Consider the following 20,755-nt stretch of genomic DNA (forward strand, 5'->3'; position numbering starts at 1 on the left):
ATTTGTTTTGCTCGGAAATGTTGCTTGAAAGAACTTGGATTGAATTGCTGAGTTGACTTGATTGGTTGTTCAGTTGCTCGTTGGTAGACTGTACTTACTTATTAGTGCTGCTCAGCTGCTCGTTGGTAGACTGTACTTACTTATTAGTACTGCTCAGCTGCTCAGAAAAGTTGTTTTGAAGGAGTAAAATTGAATCACTGAGTTGAGCTTGTAGAATTTGAATCTGTTGACTGGATTGGTTGTTCAGTTGCTTGTTCATGGACTGTATTTGCTTATTGGTACTGCTCATCTGGTTCTTCAAATCTACATTCGTGTAGATCTCTACACCAGTGCTGCCAAAGTAGTTCTTAGTACATCCATTAGCCAAGCCTTGCCTTATACTCCTTATATTGCTTTTTATGTCCAGAACACTGATGGTAGAATAAGTGTGTGTTTCTTCTGCAATGTTGCTATCCATTGTGTGTCTTTCTTCCCCGTCGTTCTCAACGATACTGTATTCAGCATCTTCGTCTGTTTGGGTGGGGCTTAATTCTCTCGTTGACATTGTAAGCATGTCTTCCTGCGATGCAGTGGCTTGTGTTTCTCTTTCCCTTATGTTGCTGAGTTGCACAACATTGTAGGGCTCCATAACATTCACTGTTGAAACTCTACCATTGACTTGAATAGAGAGGCTGAATGATACTGTACAGACTTTGCTGTATTGCATGCATGCAGCTTCAGTGCCTGATTTGTGTAAAATGTACATTTATCTTCTATGTTTGTCTGATTGTTATTTTCCTTATACAGTATATCTTAAAACATCTGATGCCGACAGTTAGAGGCTACTATGTTGTAAGAGAAGTGTGGGAGGCTGCCCGTTTTAGTATGATTGTGCTTACCTAGGCGTAATAATTACGTACCTTAAGACCCACCTGGACGTGTGTGTCAAGACCTCTGATAAAGTAGTTTATTGACAGACTCTATTATGCAAATTAAAGTAGCTCTGTGTGTATTCAAATTAACTGATACAATAATAGGTATGCTTTTTCTCATTGATTTTTGATTATAATTATACCGAACAACCCCATGCATTATCTTAGCTTTTAGCCTGATTCCAATCCGCTTGGTTGTATGCATGGGGTTACTATTAACTCATATAAAAGTTGCAAGCTAATCTCGAGGATGAATTGTCTTATTCTAGACTATAAACGTAGCTACATGTTTTAGTTCATTGTATGCATAAGATAGTTTCATTGCTAGTGGTTTGCAATTCAATTATTCATAGATCAAGTGTGCTGATATGGGGGCGTAGCTGAGTTGCATTTTTAAGCAGCCCAGCCCCCTTTTAAAGAACACAACACTAGGGCTATAGATCTAGTGCTTTAATATCTGAGGCTAGCTAGTGTGTATCAATAGCTATACACCTAGTTGACTAGCTGACTAGGTTGTAGACAAAGTTTGCAAAAGTACTGAAGAAGCAATTGACCAACTGGTCAGAATGAAGAGACATGCCTTTCAAAACCTGTTGCTGGTTGTGCTTTGTGTACCGTTTCTATCGCAGGGTGCTGTACAGACGAGCCTACCAGAGACGCGTGACTCCTTCCTCTCAGACACACGATACTCTTACCAGTACAACAGTGTAGCTAGCTTGCATCAGGGTGTGGATGTTACTGTGCAATCTGAGGTAAGAAGTATAAGTTATTGTTTTGTTCTGTAGACTGTAGAGAATAATATAAAGTTTGTTGGTATGATAGCAATCGCAAAAGACATGCAACCACCTCATTAATTGCTATAATAATAATTATTACCTCTCACTTACATTAAGTTATAGTGAAACCTGTTCTATATACAAACAAAATAACTATATCAACCTCTCTATACTACATAGGGCATGTACATATTCCCTTTGTGTGTGCAAGTAAGCTTTATAATTATGTGTTTAATTTTAGAGCTCTGTTTATCTATGTACCCATACAAATGCTATGCAACCCATAAGGGGGAGGGGCTGGTAGTAGCTCCATGAATATGGCATACAGTTGTGCCACATGGCATAATTTATTATAACAATAAGAGAACTTGTTACCTGCTTTAGAGATACTAGCTAGCAGTAAAATAGACTGCAGCCTTATACTTAATCTCTACAAAGTATCACATTACTGTATGTATAAAGAGCTATAAATTTATATGCATTAATGTTAGTCTTGTGCTGTTTATACCAATGCAGGTTATCTTCAGTGTAGTTGAGTCTGATTCCATACACACTGAGCTCTTGGTTCAGTTCCAAGACACGTCTATCGTGTGGAACACAGACGTGCACCATACACCTCAACCCTTTGGGGACCTGTCTAACTGGTTCTCCTTCACTCTCAACAGTCATGGTGGATTATCTGAACTCTATCACCCCTCAGGGGAATTGCCTCAAGTGCTGGCATTCAAGAAATCTGTTGTGAAACTATTGAGTACAGGGAATGTGGAACGTGCTATAGAAAACTCGATGGTAATTTTGACAGAAGAAGTTGAGGAGAATGGACTATCTGGATTAAAGGTGATAATTTTGTGCGTGTTTGAGAGTGCGTTAATTTAAGCAAGCAGAGAGAGGCTTAAAATTGTATTTAATTAAATTGAGGCCACACACATTCAACATGTAACACTTGAAGCCATTCAAGTATAGTTGTTTTTCACCTCATAAATAATAATTATTTATTTCGATTTATTTATTGTACTGACATATTTCATTTCTCATAGAAACTTACCTTTAATGAGAATGGACTCCTGTTGTCGGCCGAGATTGCTGAGAGCACGTCACATGACCTCGTAGCGATCACACCTCTCCTAACATACCCCATGAACTCCACTAGCTCCCTTGTCTTTATTGATGACAATAGAGGGGGCGTGGTCAGTACTAGACCAGATGATGTCATCTCAGGTACCGTTGAGATCGATAAGATTAGCGATTATCTCCCACTATCTCAATTGTTCCTCACGATTACCACCACCCTCAATAATTGTCGACATGACACTAATTGCCTTCAATCGCTAACTCCACTATTCCAAAAACTGTCTCTTGACGACATCATCACTTTTCTGGACGATTATTTCACTAGTGGTATCAACGAGGAAAGATTCGCAGACAACACAATTGCTATAATGAATTCACTCTCTCACTTGGAGAGAAGTAGAAGTAGCTCAGAAATCGGTGATTTGTTGACAAAGTATGTGTTGAATTTTGAAGGCGCTGATGGCTCTGTAGTTGAGAGTTATCTACGACATCTCACTAGAGGAAGGATACAGGGAGATGAGTGAGTGTTGTGTGTGTGTGTGTGTGTGGGTGAGTGTGCGTATGCATGTGTGTGTGATTGCATATGTTTTAGTTATGTGTCTGTGAATATTGTTAACCTTCGTTGTTATTCATAACATTGGTTGCTAAACAACCATTGAGCCAAACAAACCAACAGTACAAGCATAACTGATTATGTACTTATTCACAGAGCATACAACATTATGTAATTATGTCTATTGTCCGTTTTCAACAGTATATAATTATTATGTACACAAGTACACCCATGCATAACTTAGTTAGTTTCAAAACTTCCGATATGTTCTGTGTTATGCATTTATATAATAAATCAGGGAGTGAACTTTCATCTACAACACATTTTTATCCTCCATCCCATAGAGCTACTGTAAATGCTGTGTTGGACCTCATTGGTGACGAGCATTATAGTCGTCAGGCCATACTTGCCCTGGGGGGATTGTCACGGTTGCTATCAACAACAAATCCTGAGTTGGCCAATGGGATCGTGGACACACTGCATTCGCTGCTGGATCAATTATCAGGTAAGAATGTACTAGAGTATTATTGCCTTATTGTAACTGAGTATAATTATTAGCACACTATAACTTTGCAAAAGTAGTACTTGTATGACAACACAAATCATCAATTTAAGCTTACAACCAGAGCAGCGCTTGAAAAAACTTCTGAGCAGTGGAATTTAGTTAAAGTGCCCTTATAATAAGTATATACTCACTAACTTGTCCAAGTAAAGCCGTTAAAGTCTACAGCAACCGGAGCGACTAGTTGGAATAAGTCCACCAAAATGTCAATGATTATAATGACTTCGCTCGGAATTATTCATTGACAGGAAATGCACTATGTCATCATGTGCTTGACTATTGAAATCTGTTCTGATGTCATAACATGTTTGTATGTTGATGGTTAATATCGTGCTACATGTACATGGTGTAAAATAACTATTAACCTGCATGATTTTAGAAGCTAAAATGTAAGATTATAAAAGAAAACGTGTAATGTACCAGGGTATCAGCTCTACTATAATTATAGTCTTGAGCGTCGGATTCAATGAACATAGATCTCAACTAGCTCAATGGCTGTGTCTTCATTGCTAATGTCTTCATTACCACAAATCCTCAGCTCAATATCGTCTGTAGTTGGTTGAGGGAGTTGCTTGCAGAACCATGGTGGGTTGTTGAACTCACAGCAAGTACTGGTAGCCCCGCATCCCTGACCGTCCCAGAGTGGATCATCAGAGTAGAAGATATACCTCCATTGTTTTCGGCTTCCAGTTTCACAGAAGTAGTCTTGACCAATGAAGGGAGGTACAACTCCAGTGTAGGTCAGGTCAGATCTTGTGCAGGGACACGCAAAATTATTGGAGGGAGTTTCATCAAGTGCATTAGCAAATGTCCAGATGTGCTGACGAGACGACTGACCATGGGTTAGGCTCACACCATCAACGTAACCATCATCAATAGATAAATCTCTGTTGTAGAAATATGGAGCAAAAGCATCCGGTGAACTGTTTTGAAATGCAATTATTCGACCGCAAACTTTCGAATACTTTACCCCATACGTTGAATAGGTAGTAGACACACATCCCGGTGCATGTCTGCCACAAGTACGCAATGGTGGTTGTGACCTAGTTATCAATCTCAATTCCTCTGGGCAGTTTTGGTTGGGATCAGTCATGTCAAGGTTGGCTACTCTCATCCATCCTCCTATAGTGTTGCAGCTACAGCTTGTTCGATTCATATCACAGTAGACCTGAACAGGAGAGCTAGTACTGTCAGTGGCAATCCAGTATTCTCCAGATGGTAGGCCTTGAGGGATGTCACTACAAGAGCTAGCTGGGTTTCCTATTCTTGCTCCAGGATAGAATGCCATTGTACCTAACTCAGCAATAATGGACTGTACGTCATTGAGGTCTCGAATAACGATTTCATTAATGTTGCTTGAAAGAGCTAAGATGGAATTGCTGAGTTGACTGGATTGGTTGTTCAGTTGTTCCCTCATAGACTGTACTTCCTTATTGGTACTGCTCATTTGATTCTTCAACTCTATATTGGTGTACACCAGTGCAGCCACAGCTACCAACAGAGACAGAACAAAAGCTACGACGGCAAGAATTGGAAGCCACTTCGGTTTATTATATGCATTTTTAGCCAAGCCTTGTCTTTTTCTCTTGTTGTTGTCTAAAACACTGTTGGCATCAAAATCAGTCGAGGCATAGGCTGTGTTAGTTTTCGATGCAAACGTTTCTCTCCCATTGTTTTCAACCATAATATTGTTGTGGCCATTATCTTCGATAGAAAGAGAAATGTCATTTGCAATGTAAGCTATGTTTTCCTGTAATTGAGTGGCTTGTGTTTCTCTTTCTCCTCTGCTGTTGCTAGCATCTACAACATCGTAGATAACGTCAACGTTTAGCTCCATAACTCAATGTTTTGCTGTTGAAACTCTACCACTAACTAGAGAGCCTATTACTATAATTATAATTATAATTATATACATTTATTTAGTTTCTGTGTTTTATCAGGAGAAAATGATAAGATAGCCATAGATGTGTGGAATACAGCAAAACATATCTTTATTTGGGATGTGCTAAATACATAACACCTTTAGATCCAACTTAACCGTAGAATGTTTTGCGAGCATCAAACATAAGCAAATGTTTCTAATGCTAGCTAATGGCTTCGCAAAATAACCTATATACAGGTAGCTGTATATGACGTCACCATCCTTGCCAGAACGCTAAGTGTCAAACTTTCTGCTAGGTTACGTGCCAAGGTTAAAGGTTAAAGGTTAAAGGTTAAAGGTTTTGTTATTAGTTGAGAGAAGTGTGAGGGGGGGCTGATGCACATTTAGATGCTTAACTATGCAAGATGTATAGGATATACCACACCTAAGAGAAGGATATGCTTGAACTGTTAAATCGTTGTTCTGCTGTCTCAACCTATATAGGCGTTGTTTGTCTGCATCTCGATTCCTGAACATTTATTTGGAGCCGGCATAGAAACATCTATATATAGTTTTTATAAGAATTTTAGCGTGCATGCACTGAATACACAAGCCTGTACTGTTTAAACGACATGATTATGCACACCTTAGCTAGCTAGAGTGTGTTAGTTTTCGATTTTCTTATTATGTTAAGTGGTGTTATTTGTTATAATTATGGCAGTCTAACAGCTATTTCTCACATGATATATAGGGGATGCCAGAGGACAGGATGACAGTCCGTCAAGGCTTCGTCGTTCAGTATCCATGGAAACATATGACCCCCTCACACATGCCACCGTCATCGATAGTATTGGAAATGCACGCTCTGAGCGTTCCCTCGAGATACTCTCCGATCATGTGACCAGATCACATGACCTCAATGACGGATCACATGATCTCACTATCAGACACGCTGCCGTCAATGCCATCAGAGGATTCGGTTCAGAAGAGGTGAGTAGTATAGTATGGCATTCCATGCATAATTTATCGGTATAATATATGCAATTTCATTGGATGTATAAGCATATTTTTTCATTTAACTTTTCAAAAGTGTATGGACGTTGGTGAACTAGAAGAGCTTATAAAATTGCAAAATAATGAGCATCTAAAATTGAATTACAGCATGGCTGCACAACTGAATATATATACGTAATTAATTTTGCTCTCACTCTACCCTTGCAGAGTGCGGAAACTCTCCTAACCATCGTAGACACCACCCCCCATCCCAGCGTCTACCACCAAGCAGCCTCCGCCTACCAGACACACTCTCGACGAACAAGAGACCTCTCACACATCACACAACAAAGTCACAGCCACAGGTGAGTGGAATGGGTGGGATATTGAATGATTGAGTGAGTGAAAAACAGTTGCAAAATGCGCAGAAAATGTATATAACTTTTCGATGTTATACAAGTAACACATATGCAGGTTTATGTCAAAATTTTAATGCTCAAAAAAACGTATACCGGTACATGTAGGTTTGTTGATATTTTTGGTAGGTAATTTTGATAGCTCATTCATTTTCAACATGCATTCTGTAGCTCTTTGTTATGTCTATATAATAATAGTACGTTTATCAAGTTGAATGTACTACTAAAACTAAGTGACCGACAGTTCTGTTTCTCTATTACTGAGTTTGCATGTCATGATATCCTAAGATTACAGTTTATACTCCGTATTGCTAATTTTACTGTATATACGTTTTCTCGGCTCAGGTCAAGACGACAGGTAGATGACACTGTAGATCATGTGATCAACATTACCATGCCGACTGTGACTTGGTCTCAAGAGTTTGGAGAGACTAATATCAACGTGGACGTGAGGAGGTCGCTAAGAAACAGCTTCGATGTGGCTACAGGTATTACCGTAGAACTGAATATTGCATCACAACAGTAAACTATAACTACTGTATATATATTCGCCATTAATTTCATAATGAGTTCCTAGATATCTACCCTCTGCTCCCACCCCCACTCTCCTCACATGATCACACCTACACACTCTCACCCACCACCCACACACCCTCACAGCCCCACTCTCCTCCCACTACACATTCTCCCTCCATGATGAGACCTCCTTCATGGCAGATCTCCTCCTTAGCAACGGGCAGACTCGCTTGGAGATGCTCAGGACTGAAGTTTGTCTCCAAGGAACAGCATCTTATGACACCAACATTCTTACGGTAATTTTTGTTGTTTTTTGTATTGTTTTGGGCTGCTATGTACTTTGTGAGCGTATAAACGTAGGCCTGCATCTATTAACGTGCTTAGATTAGCTTTTGGGTTCAAATTAGAATACTCCCATTTTGTGATAAAGCAGGTGCTACAAATATAACCTTGGAACACATAATTATATGGCACTATTAGTATTTTGTTATGTTACTGACAGTTAGTATATTATGTTTATCTTGTAAACAAGTATTCGATAGCTTTCAGTTTTGCAGGATAACTGTTGATGCATGTTGTTTATGCTGTGATGGTACATTTTGTGTACATCATCACAGCTCACTAGGTCACGTATCCGATGGTAATTGTTGTATTTTGTAGGTGACGTGTCATAAATTGTTTATTATGAAATCTAAATCAATCTTTCAATGTCATGCATCACTGCAGAATGTCGACTACAACCTCACAGCTGCACAGTTTGAACGCTACACCTCCACTGTTCCCACCCTCCAATCTTCGTTCCGTACCTCCCACTCACACATCACAGCATCACAGAGCTTGTACGATGACCTTGACAGCCAGTTCATATTGTCACTAAGTAACCTGCCGTCTCAATTCTCATTGGTCGATGAGGCTCTGAGTAGTTACCGTAGGGTGGTGGATCGTATCGAAGGAGACTTTGTTTTGAAGTCAAAAGTGGAGGAATTGTTTTCATCTGTCAACCAGACCTTCATCGAGAGGAGGGGCGTGGCTACTGACTCTATACAGGTGTTAACAACATTGATACGCTGAATAATATTACTGATTTGTTAGAAAATATGGCCATAATTTTCATGTAGTGTACCAGTAGTAACAAAAATTGACTTCTTTTTTCTGAAATTGCCGTACTTGCAACCTACCTCCCCCCATACACACACACTCACACATTTACTCCCCCCATACACACATACTCACACATGTACTCACAGCCACCCACCACACACACGCACACACACACATACAGTCCATAGCAGCAGCAGTCAGTGAGCTCCTTCCCTCAGCCCCTCAGGTTCTTAGCTCCGCCCTCTTAGTGGGGGGTCAATCGTTCACAGAATCCACCTTCTACGTCCCATATCTCCCCTATGCCCCCCAACAAGCACTTGGCAACATCCTCACCGTCGTTAAGAGGTTAGAGAAGTTATGTATGATAAAATATAGGAGATGGTTCTAAGCGAACCTGCATGTCTGTTGTGGTCATCCTATATAACTATAATACAGCCAGGTTAATGAACCCCAAAGAATGTGTTTGGACGCAGGCCACCCTTCTATATAATATAGCCACTGTTGGTCGGTCTACCCAAGAGTGACTTTACACACACACACACACAGTGTTGAGACAGCTTTTTCCTCTCTGGAAGTCTTGGCGCTAAACCTGCTTAACCTGACTGGCGGGTTTGGGACCAACAGTGCCTGGTTGAGTCCATCCCCTCGAACACTGACCACACAGCTGGAACTACTAGTTTCAGAGGTGAGGATTGCCGTGGATACAGCCCAGAAGTGCGAGGACCAGGTGAGAAGGAGGGGAAGTTTTACATGGATTATTTTATTAATTACGTTTCACTGCTGTGAAAATTTACTGCGATACTAATTAACTATAATGCTATTATGCCAGCGGCTATAATCTGTTGTATTAATTGGCATTTAGTCTATTGAATTTGCACCATTTAATCAAGGAAATAATTATATTGGAGCCTTTAAAATTAAAGTTAGTGCATTTATAGCAGTACTGTAGTGATCATTATTATCTTCTGTAGATCTACGATGGAGCCACTCTTGAACAGCTGCAAGCACTGAGCACTGCCCTGCAAGTCTACCTATATCCGGCCATCTCATTGCTAAGCAATGTGGGGGGGGAGATTCAGAGTGCCTCGGCAGAGCTAAACTCTGTTTACCAGGAGAGCAGGAACAGCCTCACAACTCTACAACTAGCGTGAGTTTAACTTCGATGTATGTTGTTAGTTAATAATAGACAAACACGTCATCTGTAAAGTAAAACTTATCCTATAGAGGTCACCCTCTGTATATAATACTCTCAAGTGCACGTAGTGATGGACCCCAAAGTCTCTATAGCATGTGTTAGCAAGCGCAGTTAGGCCACCTCTTTATTACAGCCACTTTTGGTAAAGGTACCACTGTGAAAATAGACAGATCGTGCACTACATGTAGTAGTTCCAGAACTGTTCAGTCTCATAAGTTGAATCGTCCAAACTCAATTTACATGTATGTCCGAGTGGAAGCCTTAATCATACACAACGTGGTAAATGTTTGTGGTAGGTGATAAAGAATTAGCATACCAGTGTTTACCACAAATTGTTTGTCTTGTCTATGACTATAAAAGGAGAGCTTTGTTGAGGATTAAACATAACTCTGGTCTCCCTTCAAAGCGAATAAATCTTTCGCCTTTTACTAAAGATTTCCGTGGAGGGGGGCACTCAATGAGTATGCACTGAATTTGTTTGCGGCCCCTTTATTGGGGCTTACATTTCAACAACAAAAAACAATGAAACTATTAACTACTGTCCAGTATATATGTGGACTGTATTCTTGAAGAGTCTTTTTGATATCGATATGTTGTGTAGTCTTCTCAATAGTTGATGGTAGGGTAACATTTGTGTGTGACTCAATGCGGCAAAAATAAACAATGAAACTGCTTGCAAATGAAGGGGAAGAACATCACCATAATTATAGATAATTATGCTACCTAAGCACACAACTAAAAATACATGCTGTGTACACGGTGACACTAAATAAGCAATATCCTGGATGTTGCCTGGACTGATACGCACGCCTACACTCACTCAGGTATGATCAAGCTCGATCTGAAATTGATACAATCTTTGGCCCCAAGTTCCACCCGAAGTTTCCACGACGACTGAGGTCATGTGACGTGTCATGTGGAAACTACCCCTCCACTGATGAGGGTCGCTATAACGATGGTATTGACTTGGTCAATGTAGAGGAGGTATGTACTTATACGCTCTAAAGCATTAGATGTTTATGATTTAATTGTTTTCCATCATTTTGTTGCTATTTTTTACAGTTCATTGCTCCGTTCTCGACTTACGTACAATCTCTCGAGCTAGTATCGCTTCCGAGTGACCTTCGACCCTTGTATACGGAACATGTCGGCTCCACCATCCTTATTCCTGCTGAGTCAGCATTCAGTGACATTCGCCTTATCATCCCGAATCTTGTACCATCAGTGGAAGTTGCTATGTCCACAGCAATCGTCCAATCAGGTGCCTTCATTTCAAGCAGCCTATCATTCGAGAGGACACTCTCTTATCACGTGGAAGCATTCAAAGTCCTGGAGGGGGAGTGGTTTAGGATAGATCCCACTCCCTTTTTGCAGCCGCTGATGGGCCCTCAAGTGAATGTGCAGTTTGATTGCAACGATGTGGTAGTGTACGTTGGTGGCACAGTTGTGGAAAGACGGGCCCTGCTAGAGTCTACAGACGTTGTCATGGAGATGATGGGGAACCCACTTGTACAAGGTTCGTACATACATATTGCAGAAAGGGTGGGTGTATTTTCGCAAGGGTACAGAACATGTAATTATCTAAATTCGAGCTTACAAGTGATGATTGTATATTGAATTTTGTATATTTATATCGTTTGTTGAACAGTTTTCTTTGACTATAGGTATTCCCGATCATGAGTTTCCTCAGCCGTTTGATCATGTGATCCAAGGCGATGATGTCATAACCTCCTCTGTGGGGGGTAGCAATATTACAGACGTCACCTTCTTCCAGAGCAGTACCCAAATCATGGTGGGGCCCATCCCAGTCCTGTTTGGTGAGATGCGTGAATAGATAGCATTTTATATTATTTTATAATGATTTAATGCAAGCATAAGGAAAAAACCACTTATTATAGCAACTGAATGCTAATGTATAAAGGTATAGCCCTAAAAATATAGATGATACTATATTATACTGTTGCACGCTCGTGCCTGCGTGTGCCTTTATGGATACTTGCTAATAATTGAAAATGATTTCATTGATGTTGTGGAAGATGATGTTCTTATACACATACAGAATTCTCTTCTGTTGGTTTGTACGGATTCTCCTACTCTCCTTCAATCAACCTCCTCTCTAAGAAACTCCACCTACCTGTCACACCCACTATCCATGCAAAAGCCCAGGGGTTTATGCGTACAGGGACGGGCACTCAGATAGCAGAAGTGGAGTTCAGCGGTACACTGCTACAGGCCTCGCTACCACAAGTGCTGAGTCAGGACTTCAACGTCTGGCCCCAGAAAGCAAGGTATACTGTATAATTATATACATGTATCAGAATAATTATGTGTATGCATTATATACATCGTGATTGTACCTTAATTATTCAATATAAGCACCTAGTCTCTAATTTATGTGCCAGTGACTCAACAGGGGTTCAAAGGTAAGATGCCGCCAAGCCCTCTGGAAACTCACTTAGGCAATAATTAAGTGACAGGCTCTGGGAAAAAGGCCATATTGGAGCAGATATTGGTATTGAGCAATAGCCAGATTTATAGACTACAGTGTATAATCTCATAATAATTTTTCTTGGTTTATAGTTATCTACAGTCTTTCTACTACCACTGTGTAAAATCTGATGCTCTGAATCCAACGCGTTCCACCGAAGCGCTTTGTCCAAGCAGACACCATTACCTTACTTTTCCCAATTTAGCAATCTTTAAGTGGGTGTTTCTCAATACCGCTATTTCAGAACTTTGAGTTTCTAACGCGCATAACTCAGGCATGAAAAGAGGTATGTGCAAACTAAGCATATCAATGCATAGGCAATTCTTTGCTCTATCATCTGGTATTTAAATCTCAACAATTGTAGCCTGCTCCAATATGGCCTTTTTCCCAGAGCCTGTCTGATGAGACGTTACACTATGTATATTTTGCAAGGTAACATAAAAGTACTTAATTACTTGCACATAGACTACAGTGTATAATCTCATAATAATTTTAAAATTCTGTAATAATTCTGTAATAATTTTGAACAATTGCATGTAACTTAAAACAGTAGTATCGATCATGTCAATAATAAGAGTTTATATAGCTATTCTTGAGAGAATGTATTCTGTTCCTGTCGTCTTACGTTCCTCGATGCTGAAACCTTGTAGAGTAGCCGCTTGCCACATTAGTGAGAAATCACTGTGTTTACAACAATTAAACGTTATCGTCATTAGCGACGGTCTTTCGAGCAATTTCCGATAATCCTCAAGTTTAAATTTATGCAAGTTTATGCAATTAAGCCGTAGTCGCGTCATTTCAAAGTATTTTAACAGTTTAGAGATATATTGCGGCTGTATTCGAGTAGCTATTAATTGTCCAAGTTTGATTGGTTTAAAATCACCTTTAAATGAAACGTGGCGACTGAACTCGAGAGATTTGCGTTGTAGGATGCTCTCGTCGATTTCTTCCAGTTGTGCTCTGAGCTTATCAGAAGGTGTTCTATCACCTGATTGAGAAATTGACGACTGGTGCTGACCAGGTGGCCGTGGTCTCGCGAGCGTGTATTCTTTATCACTCGCATCTCTTGAAATGAGTATAATTCGTAATGTAAGAGTTTGTTCTTGCGAAGATGGAGTGGAAAGAAATGCGTACAATATGCTCAAAAATGTCTCAGTGCAAACGAAACTAATGTAAATATCAAGATGCTGCAGATTTTGATTTTTAACCGATATCTGCAACCACGTCTTAACAACAGATACAGGTGTTTCAATTCTGTAGTCCGTATTATAATCAGAGTGATGTATGGAGATTGATTTTAATGAAGATTGGTATTCGAAAATGGCGTTTAATTTTCCGAGGTGGTCTTGAGATAATGTAGGGTCTGATATGAATTTAAACGTCTGTAGGTTGTTGCATGATGTCGTAAGTAGCATAGTTACGCAATCGATCACTTTTTCTGCTTCTTCAGTTTGGATGGTTAGGGATGTTAGTTTAGGCCTGGACCTTAACAGCGCTAGTTCTATTAACAGTTGTGAGGTTTCTTCAATGTTTTCACTACTAAAAATATACAACTGCTTCGAGTAATTGCTAAATGTTATGGACTCCACGTTCTTCAACATCTCTGTCAAAGCCCCGAGATAATTACCACCCTGATCACGAGCATTATGAAGAAAGGTGCCAAAAGTCGAAAATGTAATATCCATCGATTTGAGACAAAAACCGGTTTTGTTAATCAATTCTATGGCCGTCAAATCGGGCAAAAATCGGCTATTTTGAGCGAAGAATTTCACGTAGCGTGGAGGGATCCTTTGCGTGGCTTCACAAGCTCTGTGGTACACTTCTCCGGGGGGGACCACCCCTCTCATTAGTGTCATCTGATGACAAGATAGTGCCTCAGATCTAGTGGTGCCGTCTTCGACAGTTGGTGATTTTTCGTTTTGATCTTCGCGTTTAATCGCAACCAAGTAGTTGATAATGTCCACCGGATGTTTATCAATCGGACCATCAGTGGATATAGCCCCACCCTCCCACGGACTGTACGCTCTGAAGCGATTCAAAGTCATAAAATAGCCGTGTGGCCGACTACAGTTTAGAATATTCTTTGCAAATCTATCGAAAAGTGAATGCTTCCAATTTTCCACACGTGTTCTAATAACAAAATGCTCTTCGTTTAGTTGCTCCCAAATTGATTCCATATCGATATCGGCTATAAATTGAGGAGAACTTTCCAATTGACAAACATCTATAATTGGTAGTCTCAGTAGAAACTTGGTTCGATAGGCTTTTGGTAACAAACACAGATCTTCTGTTTTGTAGCTGTCGAGTGTCCACATAATGTGATCAAAACAAAGAGACTCGAGAGAGCTTGCAGTAGCCATTACAATTATGTTATATTGAGTGTCTCTCTTTAGTATCTAAAGCTATTGATAGATGCTTTTACTTTGTTTAGCTATAGTACTGTTTTGGCGACACCCCTAAAGTGTGCGTTATCACATGATTATAATTAAAATTCTTTATCCTTAAAAGGAGGTTGTTTAGGAAGCCAATGATTAAAGCCGTATGTGTGTAACCAGAATTCTGTCCATACATCCATTAAGCCAATTTAGTGGTATTGACTGACTGGTACAGTATTACTACAATGTTTTGCGAAGCAAACGTTGCAAGTGCTAATAGCCTTTCATCGCTATACCTTAACGTTATGATGATAGTACACCCCACACCGCACACAATCATTGATATCCACACACACGTACACACACACAGCTCCACAATGGACGTCATTCTTGTCCCCTCTACGCTCACACTCACCTCTCGTCTTCTCCGACTCACAGGGGGCGTGGCCGAACAGGAAACCCTCCAGACAAATACTCTAGTACGATATTCGATACCAGCATTCAATCAAAGCGAATTCTACTATGAAGGGACTTTAGCTGATACTACACCTCCTGTTTTTACGCCTTTGCCATACTCCTCCGTCCAATCTGCAGAATGTTTTGTGAGGCAGTTACCAGGGAAACCATACAACAATCCTACGTTTGAGTTAGAAGCCGACGTGAGTGATCCTGACAGTCTTTTAAACATTTTCTACCAAGTAGGCACGTACGAAAATAGCGGTGATGTCATCGAGAAAACAGAAATTGGTGGCACAAGTATTGTCGTTCCCTCTCAACTTATTTCCCGTTATGACCTATACTTTACTATCTCTGCTCGCAATCTGAATGGGATCGAATCTTTCGCTACCTGCAAGTTACCCGTAGGCACATACTACGATCGCAGTCCCCCTCTTGCTAGAGTGATACCAATACGAAGCGTCTCTAGTCACTCGTCGAAAATTCGAGCTCTCCTCAGTCTGTTCGACGAGGCGGGCTTTGAAGGGCCGCAAGAGGTTGCCATAGGAACCGTGCCTGGTGAGGACGGTGACGATGTGATGGCCTGGAGAGTTTGGAATGCATCGTTGATCAGTACACCACCAGAGGATTCTGGGAATGCTCTGGATCAATTCAGTTTTGGAAGAGTAAGTTATTATTATAAGCTATTTTCATAGCAAAAGAAAAATGTAAGTAGAGTTTTAGATAAGTCCAATGGAGGTGCCTGCATGCCTGTTTAGTCAGAATAATATTATATGCATGCTAAGTACAGAGCCAGTAGAACTTCAAATGTTGCTTGTACTTAGTTTCAACTATATCCGGGCTATAGAGTCAAAGTTATAAATTTGCTACGTGTTCAATTTTTATTACAATGTGGCGTTTCACCCTATACAGCCGGGTCGCCTAACTACAGACATTGTACGAACCCTAACCTCAGTGGACGACCTCATTTCTTGTGCTCTGAACTGTCTAAACAATTCCAACTGCCTCTCCTTCGACTACTCCCAACAAGAAGCCACTTGTAGTATCCATGGTAACATCGAGGGACCCACCTCCGCTCAAAATTCCCATTCTCTCTATCCGTTCCAAAACACTGATGTTTATTTCGAGTCGTTTGAGAACGTTTATGAAACTCCCATTTTAAGGACAGCCGGAAATTATTATCATTACGAAAAGCTTGGTGTCGGAAATACTACAGAGTTGGAATTTTCTGATTTGTTTTTCGAGCATAACACTATGTACTTTATCAATTTACGAATCAGAAACAAACTTGGTGTTGAGGATATTGTGTCATCGACTGGTTTTCTGGTGGACCTTGCGCCGCCCTATCCCGGTATGATTAGGAATGCTGCTAGCGATGTCTTGGTCAGCGATGGTTGTAATGTGGGCGTGGTCATCCCTGGTTGCATTGACGACAGCGGAGCAGCAAATCACAGGTAAGATATGATATGTGCATACAGTATCTGGTTGAATGTAAGCTAAAAACACTTTTGAGGGAAATTGCTAGGCAATGCAATTGTTTCGTTGATCCTCCCTATAGCTATTTGATTAGGTGTTTTAAAATCGCAAACTAAATTCATAGGCAATGAAGCTTGCTGACACCCCAAATGAGTTACCATCGCACATGATCAGTATACTATCCTGCTCATTCTTTCTGCAGGGTGATTGTGGATGGACCTGCCTCAGGCACTGTGTTCAATGGCCCCTCCCCCGCTCTGGACGCCATGCACACCAGCACCAACAACTACATTATCGGTCAGCCCCATGCACACAATCTCATAATTATGTATATTCTACGTTTTGTTAGCTTGCATATAAATGCGTATCACCCACTGAACTGCATGTAGACACGTTATTGTAGTCTATTAAAATAGGTAGTGCTAAGTGGCCACATTAAAAAATTGGAAATGTTTGTACCTACATAATTATATCAAGTGCAAAATTATCGGCTTTCTCATAAATAAGTATCCTCATTGTAAAGTCTGTATACACTACCCCTACAGCTCACTGGCATGGCTTCCAAGACCTCCAGTCGTCTATCTATGCCTACACTTGGTGTATCGGCACTAGCATCGGGTCATGTGACCTCCTACCTCCCACAGACCCACATGCAGCCCTCGGACTGACCATACCCGAGACATGGACCAATACCGGTTTAGCGAGTTTCCAAAACCTTTCGGACGGGTCTTACTTCATCACTGTGCAAGCTATCAGCAATGTCGTCTACGGCGGACCGCTAGCTACAACTGTACATCATTCGACACCATATATAATTGATACGACTCCGCCCATCATTGAAGAAGTTTTCAACATCCAGTACAACTACACGTCGAACGAACTGAGTCTGGAGTATAACTTGTCTGATTCCGGTTCTGGTATCGGAAATGTGGACATTGCTATTGGACGGACTCCTCGTGACACTGGGTTGCTAGGGTGGACTGCACAAGGGATGAGTGGGCGTGGCTCCATCGTCGTGGTGATACCGGACGGTGTACCAGGGTGGGTAAAGCTTAGAGCAACAAATAATGGTGAGTGGACAATGGCATGGCCAAATTGCTTACCTCTTAAAGTACTTTGCATGACACCTAATAGAAAGATCTCTTTCTAACCTTTCAGAAATTTTTAATTTGATCCACGGAATTCAAGTTTTATAGCAGCTGAAAGAGTCCTGAACCATTGATTAAACGGGGGGGGGGGGGGGTTGAGAGAAAATTTGACATTTATCGACGTTGAACCATAAATAATTAAAATTCATGGTATGTTTTGTTTGTTGCAGCTGGCCTGAGGAGTATCGCCGTAGCTGAAAATTCCATCATGGTTGATCGCACACCCCCTCTGGCTGGTACAGTCAACGATGGCTCTGAAATCTCATTGGACGCCAGTTATCAGTCATCTCTGGATACGCTCTGTGTGAACTGGGAGGGGTTTAGCGACCCAGAGTCTGGAGTGGCTGAAATTGAGTGGACAGTCGGTAATTGATTTCAGCGATTACAGCATCAATTATTATAAATTATGTATCGACAACCTTCAGTTTCGGTTTCAAAATAATATTATGTAGCATGTTACAGTAGCATTATCGTATATTAGCAGAAAATACATGTACTCTCGATCACATACAGTGAAACCTGTCTATTAGATAGTATGACTACTATCTAATAGACATGGGCATACAGATCAACAGTGGCTGTAATACAGTGGCGTAGGAAGCACGGGTGCTCAGGGTGCTGGAGCACCCCCTTATCTCATGCTACCTTACCTACTTGCTCCATGAAGTTCAGAACAGCTAGCTAGCTTGATAGAGCAGCTAGCTAGCTAGTAGTCGAGCTAGTAGCTAATAGTTACTGAGCTAGCTAGCTATACTATACTAGCATAGTTACGTACACAGTACAAAGGTCAGCTAGATGAACCACATCTTAGATATCTCTTATAAAGAGCAAGTACATTGCACATCTTTTAAACGAACATGAACCTGATGATGAACATGTTCCTTATTGTATATTCATACCCACTCTATAGTATATTATACTAGCAGAACAATTTATCCAGGTATAAACTCACGTAGAATTAATTATTTGGGCAAATTTTGATACTGATAATTTTATACCAAATTTGCTCAGAATTTATCTCCGGGAATGTAGAATGCCAAAATTTTCCGGGGCAAGCCCCCGGACCCCCAGATTTTTCGGTGGCCTCCAGCCACATCAGCACCCCCTTACAAAAACAGCTTCCTACTCCTCTGTAATAGAAGGTGGCCTGCTAACACAGGTCCAATTATACATTGAGGCCTGGTTGTATTATAGAGGGTGGCCTGCTTTCAGGGTGACCGTAATCATAAAACTTCCATAACTTAAAACCCTTCAGCTGCTAGCTCAGGCTCAGGCTTACTGCCAGTATTGTATACAGTAACTATACGATTTGTCGTTTTAACTGTGTGTCTATACTATTACAGGTATCACCAGTTCTTATGGCTCTGGATTTGCGACACTCCCTCTGTCACCATCGGAGATAGCGGGTCACATGACTTGCATGTCTGGCCTTGCTCTCATTCACAATACGACATACTACTCGTTTTTATCAGTTACCAACGGCGCCATGACACCACTCACTACCACTGTCGGATCTAACGGAGGTTACTAAATATGATTATGTACATGTATAGTAAACACATAATTATAGTGGAAAATGTTTTAAGCGATTTGGATAAGTACTTCCCCATTAGATCAGTTGAGTCCCAAACCTGCACATACAACCCCCACACGCACACACACACACACACACATACACACACACACACAAACAGTTCGCACCGACGTCACCCCACCCTCCACGGGCACTGTTAGTGATGGACCACACCCTACTATCGACCGTCACTTCTCTGATTCCCACACAACTGTGTCTGCCACATGGTACAATGTGATGGACTACGAATCCGCCATAGACACGTACACAGTGACTGTGTACAGACGATTGTTAGATAGCTCCACCATCGACACATTACATCAAGAACGAGTTTCCGGAAATGTGAATGAAATAACGTGGAACGTTTTTTCGTTGTTGAACGGAGATTTTATCACTGTTCAAGTTCGGGCCTTCAATGGAGCTGGTCTAACATCTACTCAGATATCTGATGGCGTTACTATCGATTTAACTCCTCCGGAGCTAGCGTATATCGTAGATGGACTTAACCCCTCGGTTGACGAACAATTTCAAGCTAATACTGACAGTATACAAGTCGCATGGAACACTACAGATAACGAATCAGGTGTTGCAATAATCGAAGGAGCAATCTACGAAGTTGGAGGATCCCGTATAAGGAAAATATATCCCATTGATGGATCTACGGAATCAATACCCGCTAGCGAAAGGTCGTGGTTTGTTGATAGTCTACAACTTGTTTCAGGGCTTCAATATTTCGTTTCGATCACCTTCACAAATGGAGCTGGTTTACGATCTGTTTTTAATACGAATGGTGTTATAATTGACTCTACCCTGCCCGCTGTTGAGTGGGTATTAATCATGAGTGATACTTATACCGATATGGACGCAGTTAGTACAGTTGACAGTATCTCAGATCGAATCAATGTCAGGTGGTCTGCTTTTGATCCCGAGTCTGGAATTGCTTACTATCTCACGGGAATCGTTAATGAAAATTTTACAGCTGTGACCCCCAATATGACATTTGACGGCTCATCATCTGGGGGGCTTATTGACGATTTCTCTCTGACCCCTGGAACAGAAGTGTACCACTTGGTCGTGTTTGCAGTCAATAATGTTGGAACTGTGTCTGTTCCGGTTTATTCAAGTCAATTTAGGTACGTATGCACGTATGTTTGTGAGTGTGTCAGATACAGAAAACAATTAAGCAACCTGAAAAAACAAAAATAATGCTCCAATTTGCTACATGTAGGCTACCATAATAAATGATCTTAGTATAATATATATAAAATTATGCTGTAAACGAGC

The 20,755-nt window shown here is 40.9% G+C and overlaps 3 protein-coding genes and 1 non-coding gene across 5 annotated transcripts in view; 2 read left to right on the forward strand and 2 right to left on the reverse strand.

Moving 5' to 3' along the window:
- Positions 1-1,323: 1,323 nt before the first annotated feature.
- LOC135336308 (uncharacterized) overlaps positions 1,324-20,755 on the forward strand; it is a 30,627-nt gene continuing 11,195 nt past the window's right edge. For both annotated transcript variants that reach the window (XM_064532070.1, XM_064532071.1), the window contains exons 1-23: positions 1,324-1,663; positions 2,204-2,524; positions 2,725-3,278; positions 3,656-3,816; positions 6,486-6,724; positions 6,956-7,092; positions 7,489-7,631; positions 7,804-7,955; positions 8,386-8,706; positions 8,942-9,105; positions 9,307-9,487; positions 9,732-9,907; positions 10,780-10,939; positions 11,018-11,471; positions 11,620-11,772; positions 12,015-12,243; positions 15,189-15,939; positions 16,187-16,728; positions 16,953-17,047; positions 17,296-17,820; positions 18,069-18,263; positions 19,242-19,421; positions 19,593-20,604. In XM_064532070.1, coding sequence (XP_064388140.1) covers positions 1,478-1,663; positions 2,204-2,524; positions 2,725-3,278; positions 3,656-3,816; positions 6,486-6,724; positions 6,956-7,092; positions 7,489-7,631; positions 7,804-7,955; positions 8,386-8,706; positions 8,942-9,105; positions 9,307-9,487; positions 9,732-9,907; positions 10,780-10,939; positions 11,018-11,471; positions 11,620-11,772; positions 12,015-12,243; positions 15,189-15,939; positions 16,187-16,728; positions 16,953-17,047; positions 17,296-17,820; positions 18,069-18,263; positions 19,242-19,421; positions 19,593-20,604 — 7,031 coding nt within the window. In that variant the 5' untranslated portion in view covers positions 1,324-1,477. The remainder of the gene's footprint in view (positions 1,664-2,203; positions 2,525-2,724; positions 3,279-3,655; positions 3,817-6,485; positions 6,725-6,955; positions 7,093-7,488; positions 7,632-7,803; positions 7,956-8,385; positions 8,707-8,941; positions 9,106-9,306; positions 9,488-9,731; positions 9,908-10,779; positions 10,940-11,017; positions 11,472-11,619; positions 11,773-12,014; positions 12,244-15,188; positions 15,940-16,186; positions 16,729-16,952; positions 17,048-17,295; positions 17,821-18,068; positions 18,264-19,241; positions 19,422-19,592; positions 20,605-20,755) is intronic.
- On the reverse strand, positions 4,170-5,780 carry LOC135336310 (uncharacterized). Its single transcript, XM_064532073.1, has one exon. The coding sequence runs from the start codon at positions 5,708-5,710 to the stop codon at positions 4,337-4,339; it is 1,374 nt and encodes a 457-aa protein (XP_064388143.1). The 5' UTR covers positions 5,711-5,780; the 3' UTR covers positions 4,170-4,336.
- Positions 10,340-10,456, forward strand: LOC135336741 (U5 spliceosomal RNA). Its single transcript, XR_010394920.1, has one exon. It is a non-coding gene; the product is annotated as a U5 spliceosomal RNA (small nuclear RNA).
- LOC135336309 (uncharacterized) lies at positions 12,931-14,911 on the reverse strand. Its single transcript, XM_064532072.1, has one exon. The coding sequence runs from the start codon at positions 14,801-14,803 to the stop codon at positions 13,022-13,024; it is 1,782 nt and encodes a 593-aa protein (XP_064388142.1). The 5' UTR covers positions 14,804-14,911; the 3' UTR covers positions 12,931-13,021.

This window comes from Halichondria panicea, chromosome 5 (assembly GCF_963675165.1).
Source record: "Halichondria panicea chromosome 5, odHalPani1.1, whole genome shotgun sequence".
Lineage (NCBI taxonomy): Eukaryota > Metazoa > Porifera > Demospongiae > Suberitida > Halichondriidae > Halichondria > Halichondria panicea.

Bases quoted from the DNA above. Each gene is read 5' to 3' on its own strand.
- LOC135336310 (XM_064532073.1), bottom strand. From the start codon at position 5,710: ATGGAGCTAAACGTTGACGTTATCTACGATGTTGTAGATGCTAGCAAC.
- LOC135336309 (XM_064532072.1), bottom strand. From the start codon at position 14,803: ATGGCTACTGCAAGCTCTCTCGAGTCTCTTTGTTTTGATCACATTATG.